This window comes from Nomascus leucogenys, chromosome 6 (genome assembly GCF_006542625.1).
Source record: "Nomascus leucogenys isolate Asia chromosome 6, Asia_NLE_v1, whole genome shotgun sequence".
Classification (NCBI taxonomy): Eukaryota; Metazoa; Chordata; class Mammalia; order Primates; family Hylobatidae; genus Nomascus; species Nomascus leucogenys.
This window is the reverse complement of record NC_044386.1, coordinates 56,970,537-56,988,417: the sequence shown is the minus strand read 5'-3', so window position 1 is coordinate 56,988,417 and position 17,881 is coordinate 56,970,537. Positions and strand designations below refer to the sequence as shown.

The window sequence follows — 17,881 nt, the reverse complement described above, 5'->3', positions numbered from 1 at the left end:
CGAGTAGCTGGGACTACAGGCGCCCCCCACCACGCCTGGCTAATTCTTTTTTTGTATTTTTAGTAGAGACGGGGTTTCACGGTGTTAGCCAGGATGGTCTCGATTTCCTGACCTCGTGATCCGCCTGCCTTGGCCTCCCAAAGTGCTGGGATTATAGGCGTGAGCCACCGGGCAGGGCCTTTTTTTTTTTGAGATAGAGTTTCACTCTCATCGCCCAGGCCACAGTGCAGTGGCATGATCTCAGCTCACTGCAACCTCCGCCTCCCAGGTTCAAGCAATTCTTCTGTCTCAGCCTCCTAAGTAGCTGAGATTACAGACACGCACCACCATGCCCGGCTAATTTTTTGTATTTTTAGTAGAGATGGGGTTTCACCTTGTTGGCCAAGCTGGGCGACAGAGCAAGACTCTGTCTCAAAATAAATAAATAAATAAAAGAAAAGAAAATCTGAGCAAATAAATAAAAGAAAATCTGAGCAACTAAGAATAACATATTCTTAATACCTTACCTAACTTGTGTCAATTTTTATTTGTGCTATGCATATAAAAAGGTCTCACTGTTGAAGATCACTGTATCTGAAGAGATTCATTTTTTTTATTTATTTATTTGAGAGGAAGTCTCACTCTGTCGCCCAGGTTGCAGTGCAATGGCGCAATCTCAGCTCACTGCAACTTCCGCCTCCCAGATTCAAGCGATTCTCCTGTCTCAACCTCCTAAGTAGCTGGGATTGTAGACACGCACCACCACGCCCGGTTAATTTTTTGTATTTTTGGTAGAGATGGGGTTTCACCTTGTTGGCCAAGCTGGTCTTGAACTCCTGACCTTGTAATCTGCCCACCTCGGCTTCCCAAAGTGCTGGGATTACAGGCGTGAGCCACCGCGCCCAGTCCATTTTATTAATTCATCAAATCTTTGTTGAACTTCTCTTACATGCTAGGCACTGTTCTAGATGTTGGGGATATAGTGGTGAAGAAGACAGTTTGTACTGTCATGGAGCTTATATTCTGGTCAGATTTATTGGTCAAAAAAATCTGTGATGGGCCTGGGCGCGGTGGCTCACACCTGTAATCCCAGCACTTTGGGAGGCTGAGGGAAGCAGATCACCTGAGATCCGGAGTTCGAGACCAGCCTGGCCAACATGGCGAAACCCCATCTCTACTGAAAATACAAAACTTACCCGGGCGTGGTGGCGAGCGCCTATAATCCTAGCTACCCCAGAGGCTGAGGCAGGGAGAATCGCTGGAACGCAGGAGGCAGAGGTTGCAGTGAGCCAAGATCATGCTATTGCACTCCAGCCTGGGAGACAGAGCGAGACTCTGTCCCCCCACCAAAAAAAAAATCTGTGATGGATGGTACAGGTACAGTGTATCAATTAGTAACTGTAAATAAATTAGCATACCAACTATAAGGATTACAAAATTAGAATAAACATCATAGAATTAGTGCAATGTAAATTGATTCACGTGTTTTTTTTTTTTTTTTTTTAGAAATCATAGTATCAATGGGAATAATATGGATTTATTTTTATTTTTTTTCTTGTAGTTTTAAGGAAGCCTCCTATTTCAGTTTCTCAACATGAAAGTCATCAAGCAATCTCCCATCTTCCAACTGGACAACCTCTCTCCCCAAATATGCCTCCAGGTATGAAGTCTTATGCTTATAGTTCCATTTGAAACCAACTTACTAGTCATGTACAGTTATACAGTGTATAAAATATAAAATGTATAAAATATATCACTTAACAGTATAGCATTTATTCTTTGAGGTAATATTATTATTTTTTTAGACTAGTAAAAGCTCGGAGAGAAATAATAATCTGAAACTTCACTTTATCTGGTGGATTGTTACAGTCTTTTTCTTAAGAACAGAAGAATTGGCTGGGCATGGTGGCTCACGCTTGTAATCCCAGCACTTTGGGAGGCCGAGGCGGGGGGATCACGAGGTCAGGAGATCGAGACCACGATGAAACCCCGTCTCTACTAAAAATACAAAAAATTAGCTGGGCGTGGTGGCGGGCGCCTGTAGTCCCAGCTACTCGGAGAGGCTGAGGCAGGAGAATGGCGTGAACCCGGGAGGCGGAGCTTGCAGTGAGCCGAGATTGCGCCACTGCACTCCAGCCTGGGCGACAGAGCGAGACTCCGTCTCAAAAAAAAAAAAAACAAAGAACAGAAGAATTATTTATTATGCCACTCTGAGCTACATTCTCTTTCCCCTCTGCCTGCTATACAGGTTTAGCTTCTTCAAAATGTGTTCAAATTTATCTCATAGAGGCCTTCTATAAATTATAGTGCCTACCTATATTAAATTCTTTACTTCGTACTTATGAATGTATTTGTTTATTTTCTGAACACTCATTCCATTTTATAGGACATTTCCCTAAAATGAGAGTAGATATGATTGAAGAGACCTGCTTAAAGGAGATGATGGAAAGGAAAAAGGTCAGAGTGGCATAGGATGTTTTGGATCCAAAATTAAAGTCATTGATGAGGATAAAAAGGGAGGTGGGGGAAAGAGAGGTGGTATCCAGTAGATAATGCTAAGAAAGAATCAAGAGTCAACACTTGTGAGTCACTGTATAGATGAAGATGACTTTAGAGAGTAGAAATTTCGAAAGCCTTACTGGATTTTGGAGATTTCTGATAGTGATATGGAATTTGGAGGGAGGAAAAGATATGGGTATCATTGCTATATTAATCTATGGATTTCTACTGTATATCTTTTTGGTGAATAAGTTTATGGCCATTAGTGGAGATACTCACCTGGGAATGATCAGTAAACTTCCCACAGCTAAAATCACATTGGTTATAATATTTGATTAAAGAAATGAGAATAAACCTTTAAAACAAAAAAAAAAAGCTTTGCGACTACCCAATGTTAAACAATAGTGTGTAGTGTGTCTTAGCTTTCTAAAGCAGATCTTGTGAAATTCATCTTTAAAAGATTAAATTAAATTATATTCTTTTAATTTGATGTTTTTATGCCACAGATTCACACGTAAACCACCATGGAAACCCCGGTACTTCAAAACAGAATCCTTCCAGTCCTCTTCAGCGTTTAATTCCAGGCTCAAACTTGGACAGTGAACCCAGAATTCAAACAGATATACTAAAGCAGGCTACCAAGGATAGAGTCAGTGATTTCCATAAATTGAAGCAAAGTAAGAATCAATTGATGAATATTATGCTAAAAATACTTCTTTAAATGTAATATGAATTAAGGTCTTCATTATTCTGCTCTCTAATAAATGTATAGTGAAGTTATATGTATTTAAAGAGAAGGTATGAAAGTGTCAAAATTTAAAGGAAATATAGGTTTTAAATGGATGGATACTATTTTAAAGAAAACTTTAAAAAGGTTCTCATGTTCTCCATTGTTAAATAATAAATTTCAGGTGAGCTGACTTTTTTAAAAAATGCAATTAGTTCTTATGAATATAAACTTTTTTGGAGAAATGAGAAAAAATATATTTTGATAGGCTAACAAATGAAAACTTTGATTAGGGAGAAGAGAAATAGTTTTGAAAAATGGAACATTCTGGGAGAAACATACACTCTGGGGAGATTGCCTTAGTAGATTGCTCAATACTGCTTCCTACTCCATTCCCTGCAATTGCATTTTCCTCATTTAGATGTTAGAAGTATAAGAAAAAATTCTAGTAGTAGAATTTGAGGCAGGAGAGTGTTCCTTAGATCAGCTTCCTTAAACTGTGCTTTTCACTGGTTCTGCTTTTCATGGCATCTTCTTACCTTCAATTCTGAATAGACAGAATCTCTAAAAGCTTCAGTTTGTCTTTGGTTGATTTATTTATTTTTAATTTTTATCAGTCACCAGGAGTAAGATCAAGCCTTTGGTTTTTATGATGGCTTCTGTCTATGGCAGCAACTGTGCAGAGCACTGGTTAGGCAGTTATTTGTACAAAGGTTGCATGTAAGCTAATAATTGAACAATGTTATATTTGTGAATTTATTCAAGGTATTTTACTTTATTTCTTTATTTTTATTTATTTATTTTTTGAGACGGGGTCTTGCTTTGTTGCCCAGGCTGGTCTTGAACTCCTGGGCTGAAGCGATCCTCCCGCCTTAGCCTCACAAAGTGCTGGGATTACAGGCGTGATTCACCATGCCCGGCCTATTCAAGGTATTTTTGTTGGTCTTGTAACAGTTGTTCAAATTTGTTCATATATATGAATGTATAGTTTGCATTAATTTAATTGGCTTTCCTTTCTTTTTTCTTCAAATAGGAAATTCCTTGATATTTTAAAGCATGTCTGTGTATCTTGACCAAAGTATTGTGTGAAAAACATTTTTATTACAAAGATTTAGCTAACATTTTAAATATAATGAAAAAATATTTCCTCAAAATTGGGTTGGGGGATTGGCCTGAAAACTTACATCTCAACAAGAAGAGGTGTACAGTAAGAGCATAACAAATAAAATATCTTAATTTGATCACTTAAGATTTTCTTCTTTTTTTTAATTTTTTTTGAGATGGAGTCTCACTCTGTCACTTAGGCCAGGAGTGCAGTGGCACAATCTCAGCTCACTGCAACCTCCGCCTCCCAGGTTCAAGCGATTCTTCTGCCTCATCTTCCTGAGCAGCTGGGATTACAGGTCCATGTCACCATGCCCAGCTAATTTTTGTATTTTTAGTAGAGATAGGGTTTCACCATGTTGGCCAGGCTAGTCTCGATCTTCTGACCTCAGGTGATCTGCCTGCCTCGGCCTCCCAAAGTGCTGGGATTACAGTCATGAACTACTGCGCCTGGCCAAGATTTTCTTCTAAACTTGTATTTATTCTATACATTTTTTAAATTGTTGCCTTACCTGTATATATATTTTTAACTGATATTTGGGTAAGGAAGATGATTGGAAATAATTGCTAGGAAATTATTACTCTCTACAATTATTTTGAAAAGAGCCTAGGCATGGTGGTACACGACTGTAGTCCCAGCTACTTGGGAGGCTGAGGCAGGAGAATTGCTTGAAACGGGAGGCGAAGTTTGCAGTGAGCCAAGATTGTGCCACTGCACTCCAGCCTGGGCAACAGAGAGAGACTCCGTCAAAAAAAAAAAAAAAAGAAAAGAAAAGAGCCTATTGAGTTTTAAACCCTCACTCCAAATTATTTTCCATGTATCATTAATGTATATATAGAGTTGAAATCAATGCATGCACAATTTTGTGATTTACTTTGACATTATTTCTTACATTCCTTTTTACCTAATTTAAATTTTTATTAATATATACACATATATTCTGTATATGTTATATACATATATGTTATATACATATACAGAATATATGTATACATATATATACATATACATATATTCTATTGTGCTTAGGCAATAATAACAGTTTACTTAGGTCTCCTCTCTTATTGTTTAGATCATTTCGTATTTTCTCATTGTAGCTGTCATGATTGTTACTATTTTTTTCCCAGTTATTTCCTGTTCTTCCTACTTTGCGTGTTCCTTTAAAAGTATAGTCCTCAGAATGAACTTACTGGGTCACAGCACTCGACTAGCTTTATAGCACCTGTTAAATAGTGTCAGATTGTTCTCTAGAACAGTTTTTTTTTTAATTATACTTTAAGTTTTAGGGTACATGTGCACAATGTGCAGGTTTGTTACATATGTATCCATGTGCCATGTTGGTGTGCTGCACCCATTAACTCGTCATTTAGCATTAGGTATATCTCCTAATGCTGTCCCTCCCCGCTCCCCCCACCCCACAACAGTCCCTGGAGTGTGATGTTCCCCTTCCTGTGTCCGTGTGTTCTCATTGTTCAATTCCCACCTATGAGTGAGAACATGCGGTGTTAAAGTGTCACTGGAGTTATTTAAGTTTAGGGGTTTCTCTGTGGCCTGGCCACATTGATTTTTATCGTTTTTATAAGGTATTTAGAATATAACGCTTCCTTAAAAATGTTTTAATAATCATTTATTCTGGTGGCCTATATTTATGTGAGTAATTTTATTGTAATTATTTCTTGGTATATAATCTGTGCATCAGTTTTGACTGCTTAGCCTGAGAACTTTGTAGATTGGTTCTATTTATTTGTATCAACTCTTTTTCTTTTTTTTTTCTTTTTTTAAGACAAGGTCTCACTCTATCACCCAGGCTTGGAGTGCAGTGGTGCAGTTGTGGCTCACTGCAGCCTTGACTTCTTGGGTTCAAATGATCCTCCCTTCTCACCCTCCTCAGTAGCTGAGACCACAGGCATGTGCCATCACACCTGGCTAATTTTTAAATTTTTTAAACAAAGATGAGGTCTCATTCTGTTGTCCAGACTGGTATTGAACTCCTGTGCTCATGTGATCCTCCCGCCTCAGCCTCCCAAAATGCTGGGATTACAAGCGTGAGCCACCATTGCCCAGCCCCGTATCAAATCTTTATAGATAATTCAGATTTATCACAGTTTTCCTCTTATATTGTCGTTCCTGATACAAGACTTTCTTATACTTTATCATGCAAAAGTTTTTTTAATTAAAATAATTTTTTGTTTTGGTAAGTTACACGTAAAATTCACCAAAATGTACAATTCAGTGGCATTTAGCGCATTCACAAAGTTGTACAAACTATCACCACTCTAGTTCCAGAATATTTTCATCACCCTGAAACAAAACTCTGTACTTTCCTACCCACAGCACTTGGCAACCGCTAATTTGCTTTTTTCTCTCTGTCTGTGGAGTCACCTATTCTGGATATTTCATATAAAAGGAATCATACGGCCAGGCGCGGTGGCTCATGCCTGTCATCTCAGTACTTTGAAAGGCCGAGGCGGGTGGATCACAAGGTCAGGAGATCGAGACCATCCTGGCCAACATGGTGAAATCCCATCTCTACTAAAAATACAAAAATTAGGCCGGGCACGGTGGCTCAAGCCTGTAATCCCAGCACTTTGGGAGGCTGAGGCAGGCAGATCACGAGGTCAGGAGTTCGAGTCCATCCTGGCTAACATGCTGAAACCCTGTTTCTACTAAAAATACAAAAAAATTAGCCGGGCGTGGTGGTGGGCACCTGTAGTCCCAGCTACTTGGGAGGCTGAGGCAGGAAAATGGTGTGAACCCAGGAGGTGGAGCTTGCAGTGAGCTGAGATCACACCACTGCACTCCAGCCTGGGCGACAGAGCAAGACTCCGTCTCAAAAAAAAAAATACAAAAATTAGCTGGGCGTGGTGGCACGTGCGTGTTAGCCAAGCTACTTGGGAGGCTGAGGCAGGAGAATCACTCGAACCAGGGAGTTGGAGGTTGCAGTGAGCTGAGATCACGCCACTACACTCTAGCCTGGCAACAGAATGAAACTGCATCTTAAAAAAAAAAAAAAATCATACAGTATGTGGCCTTTTGTGTCTGGCTTCTTTTATTTAGCATAATTTTTCCAAAGTTCGACCATGTTGTAGCATGTAGCATGTATCAGTATTTTATTTCTTTTTATGGCTGGATAATATTCAGTTGTATGGATACATTTTGTTTATTCATCTGTTGATGTATATATGGGTTGTTTCTACATTTTGGCTATCGAATAGTGCTTCTATGAACATTTATGTACAAGTTTTTTAAACACTTGTTTTTAATTCTTTTGGCTATGTACCTAGGTGTGAAACTGCTGAGTCATATGATAGTTCTATGTTTAGCTTTTTGAGGAACTGCCAAACCATTTTCCACAACAGCTGTACCATTTTACATTCCCACCAGCAACGTATAAGAGTTCCAATTTCTCCACATCCCCTCCCTCTCTCCCTCCTTCCCTTCCTTGCTTCCTTCCTTCCTTCCTTCCTTCCCCCTCCCCAACTTTCATTCATTCCTTCTACCATGTAGTACATATGAAGTGATATTTCCTTGTGGTTTTTATTTGCATTTCACTAATGACATTGAGCACCTTTTCTGTGTCCTTTTTGGCCATTTGTATATCCTCTTTGGAGAACTGTTCTTTCAAGACCTTTGTCCTTTTTTAAAATTTACTTTTAGAGACAGAATCTAGCTTTGTCACCCAGGCCAGAGTTCAGTGGCACAGTCATAGTTCACTGCAGCCTCAAACTCCTAGGCTCAAGTAATCCTCCTGCCTCAGCCTCACTAGTAGCTGTGGCTACAAGCATATCCTACCATGCCTGGCTAGTGTATGTATTTATTTTTTAGCTTTTGTGGAGATGGGGTCTTGCTGTCTTGCCCTGGCTAGTCTCCAACTCCTGGCCTCAAACAATCCTCCCATCTTGGCCTCCCAAAAGCACTGGGATTATAGGTACGAGCCACTGGGCCCAGCCCTTTGCCCATTTTTACGTTGGGTTATTTGTCTTGGTTGTTGAGTTTTAAGAGGTTTTTGGAAATGTATTCTGGTTACTAGACCCTAATCAGGTGTATGATTTGCAAATATTTTTGCACAGTCTATGGGTTGTCTTTTCATTCTTGATAGTGTCCTTTCATGCTCAAAAGTTTTTAATTTTGATGAGGTCCAATTTATCTATTTTTGGTTTTTGTTCATACTTTGAGTATCATATCTAGGAAACCAGTGCCAAAATCATGGTCATGAAGATTTCCCCCTGTGTTTTCTTCTAAGACTTTCATAGGTTTAGCTGTTATATTTAGGTCTTTCATCCATTTAAAGTTAGTTTTTGTATATGATTTGAGGTAAGGTCTAACTTAATCCTTTTGTATGTGGATACCAGTTGTCCCAGCAACATTTATTGAAAAGACTCTTCATTTCCCATTGAACAATCTTGGTATCCTTCTCAAAAATCTATTGACCACAGATATATGGGTTTATTTCTAAATTATAAGTTCTGTCACATTTATCTATATGTCTCTCCTTATGCCAGTATCATACTATTTTCATTGCTATAACTTTGTAGTAAGTTTTGAAATTGTGAATTATGAGTCCTTCAACTTTGTTTGTCTTTAAGATTATTTTAGCTCTTCATGATCCCTTGTAATTTTATTGTAGGATCTGCTTTTCCATTTCTACTAAAAAGGCAGTGATATTTTAAAAGGAATTGTGGCTAGGCACAGTAGCTCACACCTGTAATTCCAGCATTTTGTGGGGCCAAGGCAGGAGGATCACATGAGGCCAGGAGTTCAAGACCAGCCTGGGCAACGTAGCAAGACCCTATCTCTACAAAAAATTTAAAAATTAGCCAGGCGTGGTGGCACAAGCCTGTAGCCTCTGCTACTGTGGATGCTGAGGTGGGAGGATTGCTTGAGCCCAGGAGTTCAAGGTTATGGTGAGCTATGATTGTTGCACTGCACTCCAGCTTGAGTGACAAAGTGAGCCCTGTCTCTGAAAAAATAAAAATAAAAAATTAGCCGAGTGCGGTGGCTCATGCCTATAATCCGAGCACTTTGGGAGGCTGAGGCAGGCGGATCACTGGAGCCCAGAAGTTTGATACCAGCCTGGGCAACATGGCAAAACCCTGTCTCTACAAAAAATACAAAAACTAGCCACATGTGGTGGCATGCACCTGTAGTCCCCATTACTTGGGAAGCTGAGGTGGGAGGATCGCTTGAGCCCAGGAGGCAGAGGCTGCAGGGAGCTGAGGTTCTGAGATTGTGCCATTGCATTCCAGCCTGGGCAGCAGAGCAAGACCTTGTCTGAAAAAAAAAAAAAAAAAAAGTAAAGGAATTGCATTGAATCTGTAGATCACTTTGGAGCACTACTATCTTAACAATATCAGGTCTTTCAATCCATAAATATGGGATGTCTTTCCATTTATTTAGGTCATCTTTAATTCCTTTCAGCAATGTTTTGTAGCTTTTAGTGCACAAGTCTTGTGCTGCCTTGGTTAAATTTATTCCTAAGCATTTTATTATTTTGATGTCATTGTAAATCGAACTGTTTTCTTAATTTTCCTTTTAGACTTCTTGATAGTGCATATAAATATGACTGATTTTTGACCTGGCCTGGTGGCTCATGCCTGTAATCCCAGCATTTGGGAGACTGAGGTGGGTGGATCATCTGAGGTCAGGAGTTCGAGAACAGCCTGGCCAACATGGTGAAACCTCGTCTCTACTAAAATACAAAAATTAGCCGGGTGCAGTGGCAAATGCCTGTAATCCCAGCTACTCGGGAGGCTGAGACATGAAAATCGCTTGCACCAGGAGGTGGAGGTTGCAGTGAGCCAAGATCGCGATACTACACTCCAGCCTGGGTGACAGAGTGAGACACTCTCTCAAGGAAAAAAAAAAAAAAAAGAAATATGACTGATTTTTGTGTGTGTTGATCTTGTATCATGCAACTTTATACAACTTGACACAAAAGATCTTTATTTGTATATATTCAAGCATATCTATCTAGACTCTTATGATGATTTTCATTTCTCTTATAGAAGATCATTTCTTTTATTCTATCTGGACATAAATATACTGTTCCTTTTTTTTTTTTTTTTTGAGTTGGAGTCTTGCTCTGTTGCCCAGGCTGGAGTACAGTGGCACAATCTCAGCTCACTAGAACCTCTGCCTCCTGGGTTCAAGTGATTCTCCCACCTGGGCAATATGGTAAAACCCCATCTCTACTAAAAATACAAAAATTAGCAGGGCTTGTTGGTGCATGCCTGTAATTCCAGCTACTCGGGAGGCTGAGGCACAATAATCTTGAACCTGGGAGGCGGAGGTTGCAGTAAGCCAAGATTGCGCCACTGCACTCCAGCCTGGGCAACAGAGCAAGACCCTGTCTCAAAAAAAAAAAAAAATCATTAGTATTCTTGTGTTTATTCAGCTTTGCTTTCCATAGAGTAAAAACTATTTAGTTATAAGAAAAATTTATTTTATTTTAGTTATTTAAGAGACAGGCGGCCTGGCACAGTGGCCCATGCTTGTAATCCTAAAACTGGGAGGCCGAGGCAGATGGATCACTTGAGCCCAGGAGTTCAAGACCAGCCTGGGCAACATGGTGAAACCCCGTCTCTACAAAAGATACAAAAATTAGCTGGGCATGGAGGCGTGCTCCTGTAGCCCCACCTCATTGGGTGGCTGAGTTAGCAGGGTTGTTTAAGCCCAGGAGTTAGAGGCTGCAGTAAGCCATGATCGTGCCACTGCACTCCAGCCTGGGCAACAGAGCAAGACCTTGTCTCAAAAGAAAAAAAGAGAGAGAGAGAGAGAGACAGGGTCTTGCTATGCTGCCGGGCTGGATTCAAACTCCTGGGCTCAAATCATCCTCCTGCCTTAGCCTCCTGAGTAGCTGGGATTTATAGGCATGCATCACTGAGCCCAATGAAAATTCATTTTTTTTTTTTTTTAAGACAGAGTCTTGCTCTGTCGCCCAGGCTGGAGTGCAGTGGCGCGATCTCGGCTCATTGCAAGCTCCGCCTCCCGGGTTCACGCCATTCTCCTGCCTCAGCCTCCCGAGTAGCTGGGACTACAGGCGCCCCCCACCACGCCTGGCTAATTCTTTTTTTGTATTTTTAGTAGAGACGGGGTTTCACCTGCCACCACACCTGGCTAATTTTTTATATTTTTTTTAGTAGAGATGGTGTTTCACTGTGTTAGCCAGGATGGTCTCGATCTCCTGACCTCGTGATCCGCCCACCTCGGCCTCCCAAAATGCTGGGATTACAGGCGTGAGCCACCATGCCCAGCCTGAAAATGCATTTTTAAGTACAGTTTTGCTTTATAATTTTCTTCTTTTTTGACTTACAATTTTTCTCTTTCATTGAACACTTGTCAAATTTGTATATACTGTATATATATATATCTAAATCATTATTCTCAAAAATTTCAATGTGGCTGGGCACAGTGGCACACGCCTGTAATCCCAGCACTTTTGGAGGCTGAGGCAGATGGATCACTTGAGGCCAGGAGTTTGAGAGCAGCCTGGCCAACATGGCGACACCCTGTCTCTACTGAAAATACAAAATTAGCCAGGTGTGGTGGTGCACGCCTGTAGTCTCAGCTACTCAGGAGGGTGAGTGGGAGGATTACTTGAATCTGGGAAGCAGAGGTTGCAGTGAGCCATGATCACACCACTGCACTCCAGCTTAGACAACAGAGTGAGACCCTGTCTCAAACAAATAAATAAGTAAATAAAAAATAAAAGCACTTGATACTATGTAGGTACAAAATAACATGCTGTTAGAAAAAAGTTGAAAATTTTATTGAAGACACTATCAGAAAAGGAGGGGAAGTCCTTAGACTTTATATAGTTATCACCACAATTTTTGTTTTGTTTTGTTTTTTGAGACAGGGTCTCACTGTCTCACCCAGGTTATACTGCATTGGCATGTTCATAGCTCACTACAACCTTGACCTCCTTGGGCTCAAGGGATCTTCCCACCTCAGCCTCCTGAATAGCTGGGACTACAGGTGTGCGCCACCATGCCTGGCTAATTTTTGTATTTTTGCAGAGACAGAGTTTCACCACGTTGCTCAGGCTGGTCTCAAACTCCTGAGCTCAAGCAGTCCTCCCACCTCAACGTCCCAAAGTGCTGGGATTACAGGCATGAGCCACTATTCTTGACCTCACTACAAATTTTTTGGCAGCTTTAACTTAGTATTTTTGTTTTATAGCTTAATATATCATACTTATATTGATATATTTATAAAGAGCTGCATATTTTTATAAATTTAATTTTGTATTACCACATCATGCAAAAGTGGCTAGAACATTTTGGGGTATGTTTCACCATATTTGGAAGATGTATTTGGGTTAGTTTAATTTAAACTTTAGAATGTAGGCTATGTGGTGACACAAAATATAGTTTAGGGATACTTCAAAGAAATAGACATCTTCCAAAATAGTTCAAACTGAAAATCCAGGCGAGGCCCACATGTTTGCCAGCTAGGAGGGACATACCATTTGTATTTAGATGCTTTGAATAGAGATAAGAATTTACTTCAAATGTCAGCTCCCATATGGAAAGTCATGAGGGTGGCTACTCCAAACAGTAGGGAGTGATTGTTGAGCAAATTGCTTCTCATATTGGCTTTTCTGTATAGCAGCAGGGTTTCATTTATTTAACAGTGGTTATTAATCATTCTCCCAAGCAACATTGGAGAGGCAAGCTAGTGTATCACAGAATACCTGATCTTCCTTTACATATAGAATTTTTTTTTTTTTTGAGATGGAGTTTCACTCTTGTTGCCCAGGCTGGAGTGCAATGGCACGATCTCGGCTCACTGCAACCTCCACCTCCCGGGTTCAAGTGATTCTCCTGCCTCAGCCTCCCAAGGAGCTGGGATTACAGGCATGCACCACCATGCCTGGCTAATGTTATATTTTTAGTAGAGACGGGGTTTCTCCATGTTGGTCGGGCTGGTCTCATACTCCTAACCTCAGGTGATCCGCCCGCCTCAGCCTCCCAAAGTGCTGGGATTACAGGCGTGAGCCACCGCGCTCAGCCCCCTTTTCTAAGGTCCCTCATCCCATTTATAGGAGTGGAGCCCTAATGGCCTAATCACCTCCCAAAGTTCCCATCTCTTAATACCACCACAGTAGGGATTAAGCTGCAACATGAATTTTGGAGAGGACACATTCAAACTGTGGCAATTATTAGTTACCTAAATTGGCTCATGAAGATTTGAAAACTTGAATAAACCAATAATCATTAAATAAGTTGAATAGGTATCAAAAGTTCCCCCCTTCCCTCAAAAGAGACTGGCAAAAGTCAATGAGAGTTTAGCTTGATTACTAATTCAGGGTCACTGTATGAAATCAAGCAAACCAAAAACTGGTTCTTTGAAAAGGCAAGTGAAGGCCGGCGGGCGGATCACGAGGTCAGGAGATCGAGACCATCCTGACTAACACGGTGAAACCCCGTCTCTACTAAAAATACAAAAAAAATAGCCGGGCGTGGTGGCGGGCACTTGTAGTCCCAGCTACTCGGGAGGCTGAGGCAGGAGAATGGCATGAGCCTGGGAGGTGGAGCTTGCAGTGAACCGAGATCACGCCACTGCACTCCAGCCTGGGTGACAGAGTGAGACTCTGTCTCAAAAAAAAAAAAGAAAAGGAAAAGTCAAGTGAATTGGAAAGACCAGCCAGGCGTGGTGGCTCACACCTGTAATCCCAGCACTTTGAGAGGCCGAGGCGGGCAGATCACGAAGTCGGGAGATCGAGACCATCCTGGCTAACACGGTGAAGCCCCGTCTCTACTAAAAAAATACAAAAAATTAGCCAGGCGTGGTGGCGGGCGCCTGTAGTTCCAGCTACTCGGGAGGCTGAGGCAGGAGAATGGCGTGAACCCAGGAGGCGGAGGTTGCAGTGAGCCAAGATTGCGCCACTGTACCCCATCCTGGGCGACAAAGTGAGACTCCATCTCAAAAAAAAAAAAAAAAAAAAAGAAATTGGAAAGATCGTCAGCACACATTAAGACAGAAAGAGATGACACAAATTCTCAATAACAAAAATGGAAAAAAGAACATCAATATATATCCTACAAATAATATTAAAGGACACATGATAAGAGGTATTATTAATTTAATGCCAAAACATTTGCAAAGTTAGATGAAATGGCCAATGTCCTAGAAAAACACTTCTATACAAAACTGACACAAAAAGATAGGGAAAATCTGAATAGTTCCATGTCTATTAACATATTGAATCTGTAAGTTAATATTTTGGTACCTAAATGGTTTCATTGATGAATTCTTTATTTTTTATTTATTTATTTATTTTTGAGATGGAGTTTTGCTCTTGTTGCCTAGGCTAGAGTGCAATGGCGCAATCTCAACTCACTGCAACTTCTGCCGCCCGGGTTCAAGCGATTCTCCTGCCTCAGCCTCCTGAGTAGCTGGGATTACAGGCACGTGCCATCATGCCCTGCTAATTTTGTATTTTTAATAGAGACAGGGTTTCTCCATGTTGGTCAGGCTGGTCTTGAACTCCCAACCTCAGGTGATGCTCCTGGCTTGGCCTCCCAAAGTACTGGGATTACAGGTGTGAGCCACTGCACCCAGCCGGTGAATTATTTCAAACATGAAAGAATACAACCAATGTAACATAAACTTTCAGAGAATTGAAAAGGAAAAAACACTCCCCAACCCATTTTATGAGACCAGCATAAGTTGGACAGCAAAACTAAGAATATTATGAGAAAGAAAAAATATGGCAGTTTCTCTTATTAATATAGATATAAAAATCCTAAACAAGGCCAGGCACGATAGCTCACGCCTGTAAATCCCAGCACTTTGGGAGGCCAAGGCAGGTGGATCACCTGAGGTCAGGAGTTCGAGACCAGCCTGGTCAACATGGTGAAACCCTGTCTCTACTAAAAATACAAAAATTAGCTGGGCACGGTGGTGCGTGCATGTAGTCCCAGCTACTTCGTAGGCTGAGGCTGGAGAATCACTTGAACCCAGGAGGCAGAGGTTGCAGTGAGCCAAGATTGTGCCACTGCACTCCAGCCTGGTGACAGAGTGAGACTTGGTCTCAAAAAAAAAAAAGAAAAAAAATTCTGAACAAACTATTATTAGCAAGTCAAATCCAGAGGTAGATAAAAATTATATACATGATGACCATGTTGGATTTAATCTGAAAATTCAAGGTTGTTTAATATTTGAAAAGCGATCTATGTAACTTACCACATTAACAAAATATATGAGGAAAATCATCTCAAAAGATGTAAAGTGAGCATTTGAGGAAATTCATGCATTTATAATAAAACAACCAATTTTAAGCAAAGTAGGATTAGAAAGTAATTTCCTTAACTCGATAGAGTATTTTAAGCATCCTATGACAAATATCAAATTTAGTAATTAATTCTCAAAAACCTTCCCTTGAGATCTAGAAAAGGATACCCACCATCATCACTTCTATTCAGCTTTTCACTGTAGATTCTAATCGATGAAATAAAGCACAGAAAAGGAAATAAAGGGTATAGAGATTGGAAAGGAAGCAATATAACTGATAAGCTGATACTATTTGTAGACAATATGATTTTATATGTAGAAAACTCAAAACAATTTATAAACAAATGTATTTAGCAAAGTCATTACATGTAAGATTTATATACAAATTATATTTCTACATATAGCAGCAGTAAACATAGTGAAACTTTTAAAAAGAAACTTTTTAATAGCATAAAAAGACATCAGATACCTTGGAAAGTTCTTACAAAAGATTTACAAGAACCTCTATAAGCTACAAAATATTGTTCACAGAAATTAATATATAAATAAATCCATGCCCATGGATTGGAATGCTCAATGTTTTAATTATGTCAGTTCCTCCCAGATTAATCTAGAACTTCATTGCCATCCCAATTATAATCCCAGCAGAGTTTGGGGGTTTTGGGTGGAATCTGATAAGCTGACTCTAAAATGTGTATGGAAACTGCAAAGGAATAAGGATAGCCAAGACAATTTATAAAAGGAATAAAGTGTAAAGACATCCACTATCAGATATGAAGATTTATTACAATGCTCTTTGTTTGTTTGTTTGTTTGTTTGTTTTAAGACACAGTCTCGCTGTATCGCCTAAGCTGGAATGCAGTGGCGTGATCTCAGCTCACTGCAATCTCTGCCTCCCACATTCAAGCGTTTGTCGCCCAGGCTGGAGTGCAGTAGCGCAATCTCGGTTCACTGCAACCTCCACCTCGCAAGTTCAAATGATTCTCCTCCCTCAGCCTCCTGAGTAGCTGAGATTACAGGTGTGTGCCACAACGCCCAGCTAGTTTTTGTATTTTTAGTTAGAGATGGGGTTTCACTATGTTGGCCAGGCTGGTCTCGAACTCCTGACCTGAAGTGATCCACCCACCTCAGCCTCCCAAAGTGCTGGGATTACAGGCATGAGCCACTGTGCCCGACCTACTGTGCTATTTTATACAAGGGACTTTAACATCTGTGGATTTTGGTATCTGTTGGGGTCCTGGAACAAGTCCTCAGTGGATACTGAGGAACAACTGTGTTCACCATAAATCACTTTGTAGGATAAGTTGACCTCATCAGACTGGTACATAATGGCCCAGGCCTCAGGCATACAAAAACATTTATAAAGCAGAATATTTCATGGACTCAGAGGTTATCTCTCAGAATCCAGCCAAGGGCCAGTCCTGAAAACAAAGCTTTCTTTGGAATGTACAGGGTTTGAGCAACCATGGAATACATTGCATCACAACAGGGGATATGTTCTGAGAAAGGTGGTTTTAAGTTGATTTCATCATTGCGAACATCATGGAGTGTATCTACACAAATCTAGATAGTATAGATTGCCTTGGAAATGGGGAGATGGTAAGGTTGTTCAGATGCTGTTAGCCATAAATTCTAGCTACCATGCTTCTTTCATCTCCTTTATTTCTCTTTACCTTCCACAAGTCCAGTCCATCAGTCAATAGATTGCTTCCTGTGCCTACTATATGCAGGGCCTATATCCCTTGAGATAGAAATGTGGTCTTTTTGCCCTAATATGTTCCTGATAATGAAATCAATTCAAAAGCCAGTCAATAGTTTTCCTACAATTGTTTTGTGAAGAAAGCCTGCAGTAACATTTTTGTTACAGTTTGTACACCCCAACCTCCCACCTCTCATGATTATAACTCATATCTCAACAGATTATAAGTCATCACGTGTCATTTACCTTCAGGGTACTTGAAATAGTCACAACTCTAGGTATTAAATTGAATAATGCAAGATCAGTTGAATGTGTTAACTACCAAATGAATAAATGAAAGTGAATACTGCCAATAGATGAAGGCTAGAAAAAAGAGGTTGCCTTCCTTAAACTTTCCTTTTCATTCTCTCTAGGTTTATTGTAACTAGCTCTAATAGTTTCATTTTGCTTACAATAGTGGTAATATATTACATTAATGACATAAAAATATAAGCTTTTTTTTTTTTTTTTGAGATGGAGTCTCGCTCTGTCACCCAGGCTGGAGTGCAGTGGTGCGATCTCGGCTCACTGCAACCTCCACCTCCCGGGTTCACGCCATTCTCCTGCCTCAGCCTCTCCGAGTAGCTGGGACTAC

The 17,881-nt window shown here is 40.4% G+C and overlaps 1 protein-coding gene across 2 annotated transcripts in view; it reads left to right on the top strand.

Annotated features, from left to right (window-relative positions):
• CASC4 (cancer susceptibility 4) overlaps positions 1-17,881 on the top strand; it is a 124,746-nt gene that overhangs the window by 86,340 nt on the left and 20,525 nt on the right. For both annotated transcript variants that reach the window (XM_003266836.3, XM_003266835.3), the window contains exons 7-8: positions 1,541-1,639; positions 2,985-3,155. In XM_003266836.3, coding sequence (XP_003266884.2) covers positions 1,541-1,639; positions 2,985-3,155 — 270 coding nt within the window. The remainder of the gene's footprint in view (positions 1-1,540; positions 1,640-2,984; positions 3,156-17,881) is intronic.